The 16,377-nt window shown below is 45.8% G+C and overlaps 1 protein-coding gene across 2 annotated transcripts in view; it reads left to right on the forward strand.

Annotated features, from left to right (window-relative positions):
• Positions 1 to 16,377, forward strand: part of THADA (THADA armadillo repeat containing) — a 551,380-nt gene that overhangs the window by 464,125 nt on the left and 70,878 nt on the right. Inside the window, exons 36-37 of one of the 2 annotated variants that reach the window (XM_066595570.1) lie at positions 1,613 to 1,744; positions 3,778 to 3,914. In XM_066595570.1, the coding sequence (XP_066451667.1) occupies positions 1,613 to 1,744; positions 3,778 to 3,893 (248 nt within the window). In that variant the 3' untranslated portion in view covers positions 3,894 to 3,914. Of the gene's footprint in view, positions 1 to 1,612; positions 1,745 to 3,777; positions 3,915 to 16,377 lie in introns of those variants that run through there. The other variant, XM_066595569.1, reaches the window with a different exon arrangement.

Here is a 16,377-nt window from a genome sequence, read left to right on the forward strand (position 1 = left end):
TCTCAAAAGTTCTGAAAAAGTCGTGCTAGGGCTTATTTTTGGGGTAGGTCTTATTTTCACGTAAACAGGGTATATGTCCCTTCACTCCAAAAGTCACATAGTGTCACAGCCCATTAGCCATGTTGGACCTGGACCAGCCTCCCTGCCTAGTTCTCCATTGGTATCCAATGGTTACGTTCTTTATGCTCCGCTGTTTTACTGCTCAGTGCCTTCAAATTCCGTAGTAACAACATAGTTTGTACAGTAGTGAATGCACACTAGTCAGTAACTGGCAGTGGGGCATTGTGGGAGATGTAGTTTTTGCAATTTTGAAACTTTCACCCAGTCTCCGGAATACCCCTTTAAGGATATTTGGGGTGTTGTAACATCTCTCTTGATAAATTGCTATTTTTGCATTGGTATATCATCTGGCTCTTTGTGTGCTTTTCTAACATCTATGCCATATATAATAATGTTATTTATTGTAGTAAACGTTATTCCTGTTTCCAATTAGGGGGGAGTCAGGGTCGCCCCAGTTTACTGATGTAGGCTTGCTCCACTATTAGGCAGGGTCTCATTGCATTAGTAGGTTGGCATATTGTGTGTAGATCCATCCCTTTAGGACAACACATTACGTATGATGCAGTTCAGATGTAACAAATAGAAGTCACTTGGCTTTCCCAGAGTCCTGAAAGGCAGATTTGCCTAGTTATAGTGGTACCTCACCTGCCTCCATAGTGCTGCATAGATACAGGGCTGATTTGTTTAGGAGTCTATGACAGCTGGATGAAAACCTTGATTGAAGCAGTAATAATGGTTTTACTTGATTGTTCTAAAAGAGAGGTAAGAATACGGAAGGCGTCCTGTGGTGACGTGATTAATATGGGGATTCAATGAAAAGTTTTTCAAGCATCTGAATTGGTGGGCTGTTCCACCACTCTACTCCCTTGTGGATTGTCATCTATAGTTGACCTGCTGGGATCTGCCGATGGGGGCCCAGTGAATCAACTGATCAGGCGTCGGCTGTCAGCGTCGCTACACACTGTGTTACTGAGTGGAAACTGCTGCTCCAACCCCCGTGTAGTGGCCGGTGCTTGTAACTACAGGTGCAGCTCATTATAATCAGTGACAGCTGTGCCTGCAGTTACAAGCGCCGGCCACTACACGGGAGTTGGAGCAGCAGCTTCCGATCTGCATCCCAGTGTGTAGTGGAAAAGGCAGCGGGCACCTGATCAGCTGATTTGCCAGGGTCTGAAGTGGCAGATACCAAACGATCAACTATTCATGAGGATAGATCGATCTGGAAAATCCCTTTTAGTTCAAACAGCCATTCTGTAACCTGAAGCAGTACTATGCTTGGTTTATTTCCACACATACTTGCCCTTTATAAGGATCTTTTCACACTTGCTTCGCTGGATTCGTCACATGCCGATACCACTGATACCTGACAGACACCATTGACTTACAATACAGTCAAACAGGGTATGCAATGCTTTTCTTGTTATATCTGCTGGAACCTATGATGAAGCATCGAATGTGGCTAGAACATCCTCAGGGACATTGCTATTGCCCATGACTTCATGTTTCTGGAATGCATTGACCATAGTAAGAATATTCCCATGTGTCTTTACAGGTCTGTCCGATACGTTGCAGCTATGGATGTGTGTATTATGCCTTCTTCAGTGTGAGGATCCAGAGGTCAGGGACATCGCAGCAGATATTATCTGTGTGTATCACACTCAGAAGAATAACCCTTCCGGAAAAGGTACGTCCAATACAAACGAATGTTAGACCCAATTATTTAATACCGTGTTTGCACAAAAATAAGACGCTGTGTTATATTAATTTTTGCCCCAAAAGAGACACCAGGTCTTATTTTCGGGGAATGTCTTATTTTCGGGGAATGTCTTATTATATTTACCTAGCAGCCACGGTCCATGTCCTTCCAGAGCTCTGTCGTACTTGCTTGCAGTCCTCAGCCGCTGACAGAAGCGATTGCTTCCTGGTTTAGAGATTCCGAAATCCTGCCTCCAGGAAGCCATGGCTCTGATTGGTTGTCAGGCGCTGCTAGCCAATCACTGCAGCGCTCAATGAAACAATGCGATGGCTGCGATTGGTTCATCCCAAAAAATTGGGGTAGCTCCTAAGACATTTAAGAGTCTGAAGTCCTGCATCGGTTGAGGGACCTTCACACAGAGAAACTATCGGCCAGATTTTCGCTGCAAATTTGGGAGATAATCGCCCTGCGTACACATGGCCGCCAACAGGGCTTTGAGTGAGAAATCGCTCATCTGATGAAGGGACTTGGTTTTTAGCAGAACCAAAAACCAAGCGACTATCGGCCCGTGTAAATAGGAGCCGCTAAGTGTTTGAGCAAAGTATAGCCATCGCAACCCAGTGTATAATTTCTCTTAAAGGGTATTTACCCCCAAAGAAGTCGCTCCCGTGTGGATGTACAGGAACGATGATTGTTGTGACTGTCAGGCGCTTAAGTGCTCAACAGTTATCCCGTGAAAAAGGGCCTTTAGCCCCCAGACAGATAATAAGTGTCTGATCACTAGGGGGGGTTCCGATTACTGAGACCTCCAGTGATCCCGAGAACACCACCACTTAATGGTCCATGTCAGTGGTGATGTGATCGTCACTTCATTGACTTCTGTGGGATGGAGGAAGGTTGAGTAGCGTATTAATTTCTGCCTGTCCTATAAAAGTGAAGAGAGCGTCAGTCAAGCATGCGCACCACCACTCAATTCACACGGAGTATGTAAGGGCACCATTCTTGAGATCGTTGGGTGCAAGTCGTCTACCATCAGTAATCCTACATGTATTCCCTGCCCTGTAGATAGGTGATGAACGTCTTTGGTGGCAAAATCCTTCTTATGATGAAACTTAGTGCTGCCTTCAAATATGGTCCACCTTTAGGAAGCTATAGAGTATTCGAGCTTTCTGCCATTGCCTTGTATTATAATTTACATTGTGATCCTCCTACATATCATTTGTGTTTCTTAGTCAAAATGGCCACTCAGTAATATTTATTTTGGGTTCTTCCCCTGATGAAGATGGAGGTATTGGGTGGGCAGCACTACAGAGAGCTTTATGGATGAGATCTGTTGGGAGACATTGTGTCCTATAGCGGATGTAATCGGTGTTACATAGTGGAGGCATTAATGCAGTGACTGGCACAGGATGGAGGGACTGGCATAGGATATGGAGGCACATTAGTGCAGTGATTGGCACAGGATGGAGACACTGCTGTAGTGATTGGCACAGGATGGAGATATCGGTACAGTGATTGGCATAGGGTTGAGGCATTGGTGTAGCAGTTGGACAAAAAGATGAGCCTGGCTGTTGCATTCAGGACAGATTGGAAAGAAGAGAGTGTCATGAAGGAGGAGACTGTTAAGTAGCGGGTTACAGTAGTCAAGATGGGAATGGATGAGGGCAAGAATAAGAGTTTTTGATGTCTCCACAGCAGAAAAGGGTGGTTACCACAGATGGTTTTGGAGTGCCGGTGACATGAGCGAGCAAGTGATTGAATACAGGGAGCAAAGGAAAGATTGGAGTCAAATATGACCCCAAGATATGTGCATCCTGCCAAGGAGTTATGGTAGCGCCATACACCAAGACGGAAATATCAGGTTTACTATAGTCAGTAGATGGTGGAAACACACAAAGTTTAGTTTTTGATACATTGTATACTATACATTGTAACCAACATCGATTCCATGTCAGAAAACAGACTTCACTTAATACTGAGCAACACGAGAATTTCTTCATTTTCCATTTCTCCCTGTCCAGTCTTGGATTCCGTGAGTGAAAGCCATCAGCATGAAGGATGTAACACCTTCCAGCTGGTATACAGCGTGAGGAGGAGGACGCCGCTGAGGGTTACACAACAGCCATTTGCTTCATAGCTTTCGATGCCCTTTTACGAAAAAAAAACCTGAAAGCAGTAAATATCCCCTAGGTATGGCTCGCTCGTTGGCCGCCTCTGGAGCATGTAGGCAGTGGGTGGACGCTCGGCAGTAAAACCAAGTTATTTTTCCAGATGTTTTAGCTCAGTTCCCTGTCACAGTTGTCCCAGAATAATACTGCGCTCCTTTCAGAAAAGCATCTACACATCCAAAATTCATTAAGCCGTCATAAACCAACCAGACGTGGCAGAGAGAATGGGAAAATGAGCGAGCTGAAGACTTGAGAAGACTGGACTGAGACGTGAAATCCTGCAAAGACATTCTCGTCTGTTCTACTAGAATATTTATAAGCCCATCTTTTCACTGGCATCGGCCCTGTATATATAATGAGGTCCAATGTTCCCAGTGAGCGGAGGTGATTGTGGAGGAGCTGGACTGCTTTCCATCGATGGTGGCAATCTCCAAAAAAGTGCAATAATGAATATCAACCCTATAACGAACACTTGGCCCACCACCAGTTGATACAGTAAAAATCTTTACATATGTTTTGGGAAAGCCACCAAATTAATGTCTCACTATATTAACTAAACCAGATGTGCAACATTTACGAGCCTGGAAAGCCCCGAGAATTTCATTGCTGGTATCTAGCAGGTTTTGGAGCGGAGATGCCACTCGCTTCATGATATTCACTTCTCATTGGAATAGTGTCCTCAATAGGCATATAATAAAGAATATAGCTGCTTAATTGTTGCGACTAACCGTGTACAATGTGCCGCCATCTCATGTAACACAGATGTAACCCGTGATGGGTATAGGTGTAGAGTGTTAGGTTAGAGACTCGCTTAGTGTAAATAGTCTCTTATTGTCTCTGTGTGAATAATGATATCCTTCATGTAGATGACACTAACGTATGCCACAGCCATTTAATATTAGGGGAAGTAAACAAGATCATAAGTAATCGAAAGAAATGAACAAACAATGAGACAAAAGGAGAGAGGTCCCTGTCCATAAGAGCTGACAATCTACAGGAGAGATGCCCCCTGTCCATAAGAGCTGACAATCTACAGAAGAGAGGCCCTTGTCCATAAGAGCTGACAATCTACAGAAGAGAGGTCCCTGTCCATAAGAGCTGACAGTCTGCAGGAGAGAGGTCCCTGTCCATAAGAGCTGACAATCTACAGGAGAGAGGTCCCTGTCCATAAGAGCTGACAATCTACAGGAGAGAGGTCCCTGAAGAGCTGACAATCTACAGGAGAGAGGTCCCTGAAGAGCTGACAATCTACAGGAGAGAGGTCCCTGTCCATAAGAGCTGACAATCTACAGGAGAGAGGTCCCTGTCCATAAGAGCTGACAATCTACAGGAGAGGGGTCCCTGTCCATAAGAGCTGACAATCTACAGGAGAGAGGTCCCTGTCCATAAGAGCTGACACTCTGCAGGAGAGAGGTCTCTGTCCATAAGAGCTGACAATCTACAGGAGAGAGGTCCCTGTCCATAAGAGCTGCCAATCTACAGGAGAGAGGTCCCTGTCCATAAGAGCTGACAGTCTGCAGGACAGAGACCCCAGCCCATGGGAGCTGACAATCTCAAGGAGAGAGGTCCCTGTCCATAAGAGATGACAATCTACAGGAGAGAGGTCCCTGTCCATAAGAGATGACAATCTACAGGAGAGAGGTCCCTGTCCATAAGAGCTGACAATCTACAGGAGAGAGGTCCCTGTCCATAAGAGCTGACACTCTGCGAGAGAGAGGTCCCTGTCCATAAGAGCTGACAATCTGCAGGAGAGAGACCCCAGCCCATGGGAGCTGACAATCTACAGGAGCGAGGTCCCTGTCCATAAGAGCTGATACTCTACAGGAGAGAGGTCCCTGTCCCTAAGAGCTGACAGTCTACAGGAGAGAGGTCCCTGTCCATAAGAGTTGCTACTCTACAGGAGAGAGGTCCCTGTCCATAAGAGCTGAAAATCTACAGGAGAGATGTCCCCTGTCCATAAGAGCTGACAGTCTGCAGGAGAGAGACCCCAGCCCATGGGAGCTGACAATCTCCAGGAGAGAGGTCCCTGTCCATAAGAGCTGACAATCTACAGGAGAGAGGTCCCTGTCAATAAGAGCTACCAATCTACAGGAGAGGGGTCCCTGTCCATAAGAGCTGACAATCTACAGGAGAGAGGTCCCAGTCCATAAGAGCTGACAATCTGCAGGAGAGAGGTCCCTGTCCATAAGAGCTGACAATCTACAGGAGAGAGGTCCCTGTCAATAAGAGCTGCCAATCTACAGGAGAGGGGTCCCTGTCCATAAGAGCTGCCAATCTACAGGAGAGAGACCCCCTGTCCATAAGAGCTGACAATCTGCAGGAGAGAGGTCCCTGTCCATAAGAGCTGACAATCTACAGGAGAGAGACCCCTGTCCATAAGAGCTGACAATCTGCAGGAGAGAGGTCCCAGTCCATAAGAGCTGACAATCTAGAGGAGAGAAACCCCTGTCCATAAGAGCTGACAATCTGCAGGAGAGAGGTCCCTGTCCATAAGAGCTGACAATCTACAGGAGAGAGGTCCCTGTCAATAAGAGCTGCCAATCTGCAGAAGAGGGGTCCCTGTCCATAAGAGCTGACAGTCTGCAGGAGAGAGGTCCCTGTCCATAAGAGCTGACAATCTACAGGAGAGAGGTCCCTGTCCATAAGAGCTGACAGTCTACAGGAGAGAGGTCCCTGTCCATAGGAACTGACAATCTGCAGGAGAGAGGTCCCTGTCCACAAGAGCTGACAAACTACAAGAGAGAGACCCCTGTCCATAAGAGCTCACAATCTGCAGGAGAGAAGACCCTGTCCATAAGAGCTCACAATCTGCAGGAGAGAGGTCCCTGTCCATAAGAGCTCACAATCTGCAGGAGAGAGGTCCTGGCCCATTAGGCGTTTTTCATTGGGAAGCTTATTTGACTAAGTACGTGCAATATTACATTTCCATTGGGGATCGCCATTGCTGTATCTGTATGCATAGCCACATCTGTATATACTGCTCTCAGAACTAAAAAGTTGGGAGGTGGCTCAGTGGATGATGTTGGTGGTGGGGGTAAAAGGTGAAAAACTTCTATAGTTTCTTTGCGCCACCCAACCTGTGTCTGAGCGGCTGATAATGCTGTAGATGCTGTGGCATGACCAGCACAATGCCCTGATTATACTAAAAACAATTGGACACTTGAGCAAGAATCAGTGGTATTTATTTCCATATGGCCATACTTCCAACAAGACAACGCCCCTTGTCACACATCCAAGACTGTTTTACATTGGTTTGAGGATGTGGCTGTTCCACGATTGGACCGGATGCACAGAGTCCGGCCTGAACCCTGGTATGAAAAGCCTGAAGTATCACCTCCATGTATTATAGAAACATGTTTTGACCTTGCAGATATTCCCACCGCTACCTACGAATACGGCCTTTCACAGCGGTGGTCGTATGTCCCACGTCATGCAACGTTTATGTGTGGCTACATAGGAAGAGATTTCATACGTCTGACTAGTAAATCTAAGTGGATCTAACTGCAGATTTACAGGCTTTACACGCTCCTTGCCCACAGGGAGAAGGACCCATTGTGGATAACCATGTTCTGCCCACACAGCAATGTGAATCAAACATACTGGAGGACAAGATAGACCCTCAAAGTTGGAAGCCACCTGGAGACAAATCTAATATATTGCAAAACTTTGTGTACCACCGGATCCTCTATTACATACTGTATTCCATCGAAAACGGCAAAGACTGATGTCTGTGTGCCTCAAACATGGCGTTCTTCGTCCAATAAATCCTTCCGTGGCGAATGATGTACTATCTTCTTAACTCCAGTAAGAGGCCACGCCGGTCGTCCTCCACTGACGAGATTTACACACGTTTGTTCCTCATTCCTTATATAATCTTCCTGCTGAGCGCAATTACACTTAAATCTAATTAATTTGCCAATAGGGATATTTTTATTACCTGAGGAGGATGACAAGATGACGCGGACAGTATTGAATTAGACGCAGCGGGCTTGAAAAAAGAAGAAATTAACACTTTATTCATTCACTGGAGCAGACAGACCCCGTGAGAGTGACAACTAAGGAATTGTTTAACATCATATGCGGAAATTCATAGAATTCTGGTTAATAAACCTGAAAAACTCTACCACCTCTTCCCCAATCTCCCCCCCCCCCCTTCCATCCTAGAAGTAGGTCATCTGATATGGGGGGAGAAAGGGCCCTCAAATAAAACACCCCATACATGTATATGTTTATATATTTGCCAACGAAGGGAAAACATAATTGACTCTCTCAATCTTTGCAAAAAGAATTTCCCATCAAAAGTAAAAAAAAGTTGAATTCAAGTAGAGATTCCACCCCCAGTAAAGGAAATGCTGATGGATAGCGACTAGAGATGATCGAGCATACTCACTAAGGGTAATTACTCGATCAAGCATTGCCCTTAGCGAGTACCTGCCGCTCGGAAGAAAAGATTCGGCTGCCGGCGGCGGGCGGGGAGCGACTGGGGAGAGCGGGGAGGAACGGAGGGGAGATCCCTCTCCCCCCCCCCCCCCCCCGCCCCCCCGCTCCTTGCCGCAACTCACCTGTCACCCGCGCCGGCAGCCGAACCTTTTTTTCCGAGCGGGGAGATACCCGCTAAGGACAATGTTCGATCGAGTAATTGTCCTTAGCGAGTATGCTCGATCATCACTAATAGCGACTACATGAATTAAAAAGTTAAGATAAATGCTTTTATTGTTAGAGGCTGCGGAATCGATGGATATAAAGCAATCACATCATAAGGAAGGACCCAAGCCATTCATAAGCCTCAAAAATATTTACCACATGTTTTGTATCTCTGAGAAATCCAGGTAAATTCTATACTAGGGGTTGTAGATGGTGGTCAACGCGTCGGCTTAACCGCTCTGCCAAGGATCCAATCTCTGAGACAATGAGTTTCGCGGGAGGGGGGAAAATCCCATTGTGGACCTTTGAGAGAGAGTGGAAAATGTGATTGAAAGGATAATCAACATATAGATATTCCATAATTTAGAGATTTATAGCCCCCATACGGACACCCAAATCACACCTTTGTTGGAATGAGGTTGTCGGATCTGCTCTAAGTGGAAGTAGATGATGTTATCTGTCAACATGTCCAAATTCAATTTCCTACATACTGAAGCATTAAGGAGGACCTCAGCACCTCCGCTTTTCTAAGAGCCCTTCTTGCATGCCATCGTCCCAGTGATGCTCGCTTCGGTGCTGTAATACAGGAGCGAGTATCTCTGGCATAGCTGCCGGCATGGAGGCGGGGCTACCGAGGAGCGTTCTTCCTTCGCCCGCCTCAATTCTCAGTAAGCAGACAGTTGTTCAGAAGTGAATGACTGCTGTTTACATCGAACGGCGCGTCATTCAGGTCTCTGCATGCAAAAACTGAATGACTGAACAATTCTCGTTCAGTCGCTGCATGCACTTACACACGTGTAAAAGGGTCATAAAACATGAAAGCTATCCATAGTGTGAGAATGTAAGAATATTTCTTTTGCCTAGGGGAACATATTATTGCTATCTATAAGACCCATTTCAGACTCTTGTTGATAATGTCACAGATGTAGAGGCATGGAAAATTCTTTGGAATCTATGAAAGAACTCATCAGACATTTGCAGGATGAATGGAGGGAAATATCAGCTGAAGTGTATCAGATGTTAGTAGAAAGCATACCATAGAGAGTATTCGATGTCACTAGGGCCAAAGGAGCCCCACTAAGTATTAACATATGGAAATAAACACTGGTTTTCATTCTTGCTCAATTCCTTTTGTTACGACCGTGTAGTTAGGAGTCCTATGTATCCAGAAGTTAAAGGGTAAATAAAGCTTTTAGGCGCTATGAGCTCAGGCGGCGTTAATCATGACATACAGTCTTATAGACTGCGGATTAATAATCCTGCTGTCTTTCCTCGCAGCGCACCCACACAAAGTCTCAGATCTCTCAATTCTAACCATTATTCTGATTTACTGAACACATCCATATTATCAGATTAATGCCTCATTGTTTCCAAGCAATTAGCGTGATTCATGAAGGTAAAGGTCCCCTGCATGTGCTCTAATAATACATCACTGATGAGATGAAAATTACAAATTAAATATAAGAGCATTATCTCCCCGTTTGGGACGGCTGTTGTGATGAAATGAGGCACCGCTGTGAAGTCGGCCATTGTTCTCTGTACTCGTACAATCCATTGTAGATGTCACTTAGGAGCATTGTGTGTGCAGTGACTCTAATAATAAGCGGCAGCATTTGGAAAGGTGTGTCTTGGGGTTTTGTTCTTGTCATGCCTACTGATCCAAGTACAGCAAAAAATAGCCTTGTAAATCACTCACTTTCCATGAAAACAGCCACAGGTCATAGGCCGTTCTTGCTTCAATCCAGAGCCGTGTGCAGAAGGCCGTATGGTAGTACATAGTCTGTAGTGTGTGCCGCTGCATGGTGCGTCATCTGGCAGCTACAGGTCATATGCCTTTCTTGCTTCCTTCCAGAGCCGTGTGCAGGAGGCCGTACGGTAGTACATAGAGTCTGTAGTGTGTGCCGCTGCATGGTGCATCATCTGGCTGCTACAGGTCATATGCCTTTCTTGCTTCCTTCCAGGGCCGTGTGCAGGAGGCCGTATGGTAGTACATACAGTCCATAGTGTTTGCCGCTGCATGGTGTGTCATATGGCAGCTACAGGTCATAGGCTGTTCTTGCATCCTTCCAGAGCCGTGTGCAGGAGGCCGTACAGTAGTACATACAGTCCGTAGTGTGTGCCGCTGCATGGTGCGCCATCTGGCAGCTACAGGTCATAGGCTGTTCTTGCATCCTTCCAGAGCCGTGTGCAGGAAGCCGTACGGTAGTACATACAGTCCGTAGTGTTTGCCGCTGCATGGTGCGCCATCTGGCAGCTACAACTCATAGGCTGTTCTTGCATCCTTCCAGAGCCGTGTGCAGGAGGCCGTACGGTAGTACATGGAGTCCGTAGTGTGTGCCGCTGCATGGTGCGTCATCTGGCAGCTACAGGTCATAGGCCATTCTTGCATCCTTCCAGAGCCGTGTGCAGGAGGCCGTACGGTAGTACATGGAGTCCGTAGTGTGTGCCGCTGCATGGTGCGTCATCTGGCAGCTACAGGTCATAGGCCGTTCTTGCTTCCTTGCAGAGCTGTGTGCAGGAGGCCGTACCGTAGTACATAGAGTCCGTAGTGTGTGCCGCTGCATGGTGCGTCATCTGGCAGCTACAGGTCATATGCCATTCTTGCTTCCTTCCAGAGCTGTGTGCAGGAGGCTGTACAGTATTACATAGAGTCCGTAGTGTGTGTCGCTACATTAGGTATAATGGAGTGTATTACACAGGCATAACCCAGTACAGAAACCAACAGCATGCCATGAGGTGTAGAGTTGACCAACTTCCAACGGGGTACGGTGGTGGGATGTCACCTCAGCAACCAATCACTATGTGACATTGCAGCACTTTTGGACCTTCTAAAGTTCACCGTTGGCAATGTTACTCAGAAAGGGAAAACATCCGGTGTATGCATTGTAGCCACATTCCGGGAAACCTTGTAAATTGACAGAACATGGACAATGAAACCTTGTACGAGCTGTGAAGGCATCATGCACATAGTCTATCAAAACACATAGTCTTGCAGGCCATTACAACATCCATTAGCACCAGAACCATCCATAAGGAACTGCATGTAAAGGGTTACCATGGATGAGCGGCTGCACACAAGCCACCATCACAGCAGTGCATGCACATAGGTGACTGCGATGGTACTTGAAGCATCATCGTTGGACTGTAAATGAGTGGAAGCAAGTATTGTGGACGGCTGAATCACAGTACACCATCTTCAGACTGGATCGTCATACTCGGGTGTGCCGGTTGCCCGCAGAGTGGTTTTTATGCATTATCCCAGCTGTCAAGTTTGGAGGTGGTTCTGGGTGTTTCTGCTGTTAAGAACTAGGGCCATTTATTGAAGTCCACCCTCAATGCCAACGGGTATAAAGACATTTTAGACAATGCAGCATTACCTACCCTGTGGCAATACTTTGGTACAACTGTGACTCTACTAACATGACCGAGCACCATGTCATACAGCATGTGGTGTTGAGACTCGGTTTGAGGAGCAGAATGTTTGCAAACGTTTTCGGCTAGTCGCAGTCATTGAGGCCAAAGGCGACTCAACACCGTATTGGGAAATGTAGATAAAATCAAATTTCATCACCTTCTATATGTGCCCCAGTACTTTTGTCAGTATTGGGGAAATACAACTTTTTAGATTAGACTGGGTAATTTGCTGTTTTTGACAAGATATCTACGTATACCTATGCAAGCATTGTTGGTGTGTGCAGTCTTCTAGAAGCTTGGTCAATGCCAACTTCTCAGTTTGGTTGTGAATATATTGCTCATAAATGACTTCGCTGCCGATTGTGATTATTGGCTGAGAAATCCGATCTTTATATCGCCTGCACCATTACATAATATGTTATGACTGGAGCCGGCATATGTTCAGCAAGTACATGATGCTACAATATGAGATAGGTGAAGTGGAGCTAGACCCTGCAATTCTCATGCATGACAGTTAAATTACCAATACACACATTTGATAGCCAACTGCTATCTTACGCAACTTCTCCCAAAAAATATTTACGCACCTCTAAGGGGAGCATGCATGTGTTCTCAATGGAGAACGGGGAGAAAGCCATTGCTATAGTGACTTTTCTCACCGAGACGAAAAGGAATGGGTAGTTGAAATTCGACATCTGCCGTTGGAGGAGAGTCTGGAGGCCCCCTAATACACATAAGATGATCTGCCAGAGTCCCCAAACTCAGCAGGTTTGGCCGATCTACATTTAAAGGGCATGCATCACCTTTAAGCCCCATAAACTACGTTAAAGGGCTGAGAGGTGAAAAGACGTGTTCCGGGGAGCTGTTTTTTATACTCATTGGGTCCTCGTTCTATTGCTGTGCCCCCGAGAAATCGGCATGCACAGACAACTGGACTCTCTTTACAAGACTGTGTGTATTCGCTCTCCCATAGAGATGAATTGGAGAATGGCTCAAACAGCCTTCTAAAAAGTGTCTGCTGTGCACGCTTTCTGATTTCTCGGGGGTATATCACTAGAATGGGGAGCCCATGGGTATTAAAAGAGGCTCCCAGGACCATTTGAGCCTCACAATATAGTTTACGAGGTGCTCAAAGGTGATGCCAGAAGCACCTCAATGTGCATAGTCAGCAATTTGCAAGGTCAAAAAACACATCCTAAACAGTAAAATATGCTTATGCACACTTAAATACGCAACATTTGTGACGCGACTACTCATGTGAATCCGGCCTTAGTGTAGTCACAGCCATCGATTTTAGGTTAAAGAAAAAAGTGTGATCCGATGGGTTCTATTGGAACATCGTTTGTACGTGAGCCTCTAATAAGGTCTTGACGACCATTTCCTGGGGTGATATAACCAAGGGGGACTGGAGTATATCCAGGTGATACAATCCTGGGGACTACAGCTGTTGGAAAAACATTGCTATCCACCATGGCCATTGCATTGCTTCTAGGGGACAATATGTAGGCTATACCTCTTAGGGAAGCCTCGCAAAATTAAACTCCTCTTACCCTAAAAGGGACTCCAATTTTCAGCGAACATCCACACCTTTACATTAGCAGTGCTTTAGGTGGGCTTCTACCCCTGGAACCAGCAGTCTCTACTACTTTCACTGTGGATGACGTCCAAGTATCCTAGCCAGAGAGAATCGGTGCCCAGCTGTTACCCAAGGTGATTGCCAAAGGCAGCATGCCCATGCTAAGTAGAGCGAAGGCTGGGGTTTCAGGATAGGGGTCCCCACCCATTCACTGACTACTTAGATTTCATAGTTTCTACATGAAGCTGTAGATGACAACGTCTCTGAAGACCCGTAAACCTTCTTTGTCATCACTCTACGGATTGTAAATGTTAGATTTTAGTTGAGATGCCGCCATTTTCTTCTCCGCAGTTCTGCACGACGTGCCAAACTAACGTAACCAAGGAATCTTTGGACGGCTGGCGTGTGTTTGATTAAGTGTTTTTCTTCTTCAAAGCCCTCACATGCAAGTTCAAGTTACTGAGCCCAAATGAGTACATAACACTCTGCATAATAACTGCTACAGATCGCCTTGGCCGGGGGAGTATCGGCTTTCGGCCGCACTATTTGTTTTTCTTTCGAGTTTCACTTATTTGTACAGTCTTGGCTTTGACCATAATGTAATTTCAAGTTATGACAACTCTTCCAGCTTTTCCCAGTTTTGGACTCGAATTCTTCTGTCGCCATTTCCTTCCAACTTCTCACTTATTGCGTGTGATATATAGAGTTTTGTAAGAGTCTCCATTTTTTTTTTAATGCCGAGTAGTTTTTGCTTTCAACTATTTGTTACATTTCATATTTAACATTTGTTACTTTTTTAAGGGTGCGTTCTTACGTAGTGGAAATGGTGTGGATTTTCCGTATTGGGAAATCCATATAAAAAAACCACATTAAAATCCACTCTGTTGGTGCAGATTTTGGTGGGGATTCGAAGCAGACTTCATCCCTTCTATCGAAAGGGTGAAATCCACTGCGGATCTGCACCAAAATCTGTATCAGAATTAGAGATGAGCGAGCATACTCGCTAAGGCAAATTACTCGAGCAAGTAGTGCCTTATGCGAGTACCTGCCCGCTCGTTTCTAAAGATCCGGGTGCCAGCCGGGGAGAGCAGTGAGTTGTGGGAGTGAGCAGGGGGGAGAGAGTGAGAGAGAGATATCCCCCCCCATCCCCGTTCCTCACCGCCCCCCGCCAGCACCCGAATCTTTTGAGACGAGCGGGCAGGTACTCGCATAAGGCACTACTCACTCGAGTAGTTTGCCTTAGCGAGTACACTCGCTCATCTCTAATCAGAATCCATACCGATGGTGCAGATTTTGACGTGATTTTTCATGTGGGAATGGTGCGGATTTTCTGCTGCATGTGAACGCATCCGTAAACCGGTTTGAATTTGGCGAGATCTTAGGCTGTATTAACCCGGGTGACTGCGATTTTGGTCAGTGAAAAACTGACTGATTTTCATGAGCTTTTCATGCTATTTTCTTGTTTTCATACATGTGAAAAATGCACGTGTATCTCTGCGCTGCGCTTCCTTATTTCATATGGTCCCCATGGTGCATTAGAGCATCACATTCACATTAAAATTGAATGCAAATCGCATGGCATGCCAGTGGGGTGCAATTTTTGTTGTCAGGCTAATCTAGATACAGGTGTTGTGTCTGAGGGTGGCTTCACATAAGCGTGTTTTTGTGCGTGCAAAAACAAGAATTTTAGTGTAAAAAAAGAAAGAAAAAAAACATAAAAACTTACCTGTCCGCCACAGCCGTGTCCCTGCAGGGATGAAGAACACATCTGCCGCATGTGGCAGATGTTTCCTTTATCCCCGCGAGGAAAAATAATTCCCTGCTGCACCTGCCACATCTGTGACAGATGCAGCAAAGGAATTTTTCATCCCTGTGGGGAATAAAGAATTCCCTACCACAGCTGTGGCAGAGGATCGCAATGTTCTCCCATTGCTTTCAATGGAACCGGAACTTCTGCAGTCCCATTAAAAGCAATGGGTGCCAGCCTGTCTTCTCCCTGCACTGCTCTGAAGCTATTTCAGCAGGCGGGGATTTAAAATCCCCACCTGAAGAAAGAGCTGTATCTGATTGTCTGAGCACTCAGCCAATCACATGCAGCTCTCAGCCATTCATTGAATGACAGCTGAGTGCTGCCTGTGATTGGTCACAGCACACAGCCAATCACAGGCAGCACCTGGCCATTCATTAACACATTCTAGGGATGATTTTCAGGGAAGGGCTTATATTTAAAGCCCTTCCCCGAAAATCCCTGCAGGGCTTGCTGGCAGCCCATTGCTTTCAATGGGACTGCAGAAGTGCCGGTCTCATTGAAAGCAATGGAAGAACAATGCGATCCTCTGCCACAGCTGTGACAGTTAACGCCTTACATGCCACAATCGATAGCAACTGCAGCATGTAAGCCGATCACAGGGAAAGGGGCTCCTTCTGTCACTTATTAGCACCCCATAATGCGATTACAAGGTACCAATGGGTTCCCATGGCAGCTGAAGGCCTGACAAAGGCCTCCGTATCTGCCATCTAACCAGGGTCTCTTGGGTTGCTGTGATAGGATAAGCACACTGCATTACTTAAGTGGTGCACTGTACTCAATCTATCAGTCTAATGATCGCATCTTTAAGTCCTCTTGAGGGAACTAAAAATACTGTTAAAAAAAGCTCAATAAAGTTAAATTTTAAAAAACACACATTCTTCCCTAAAAAAAAAACCTAAAAACTTTAAATGGATAAAATAGCAAAAAATAAAATAAAAAAAACAAAACACATCAGGCATTACTGAGTTTGTAATGACCAAAACAATGAAAATATTTTATCTCGCATTTG

The sequence above is a fragment of the Eleutherodactylus coqui genome, chromosome 3, assembly GCF_035609145.1.
Source record: "Eleutherodactylus coqui strain aEleCoq1 chromosome 3, aEleCoq1.hap1, whole genome shotgun sequence".
NCBI lineage: Eukaryota > Metazoa > Chordata > Amphibia > Anura > Eleutherodactylidae > Eleutherodactylus > Eleutherodactylus coqui.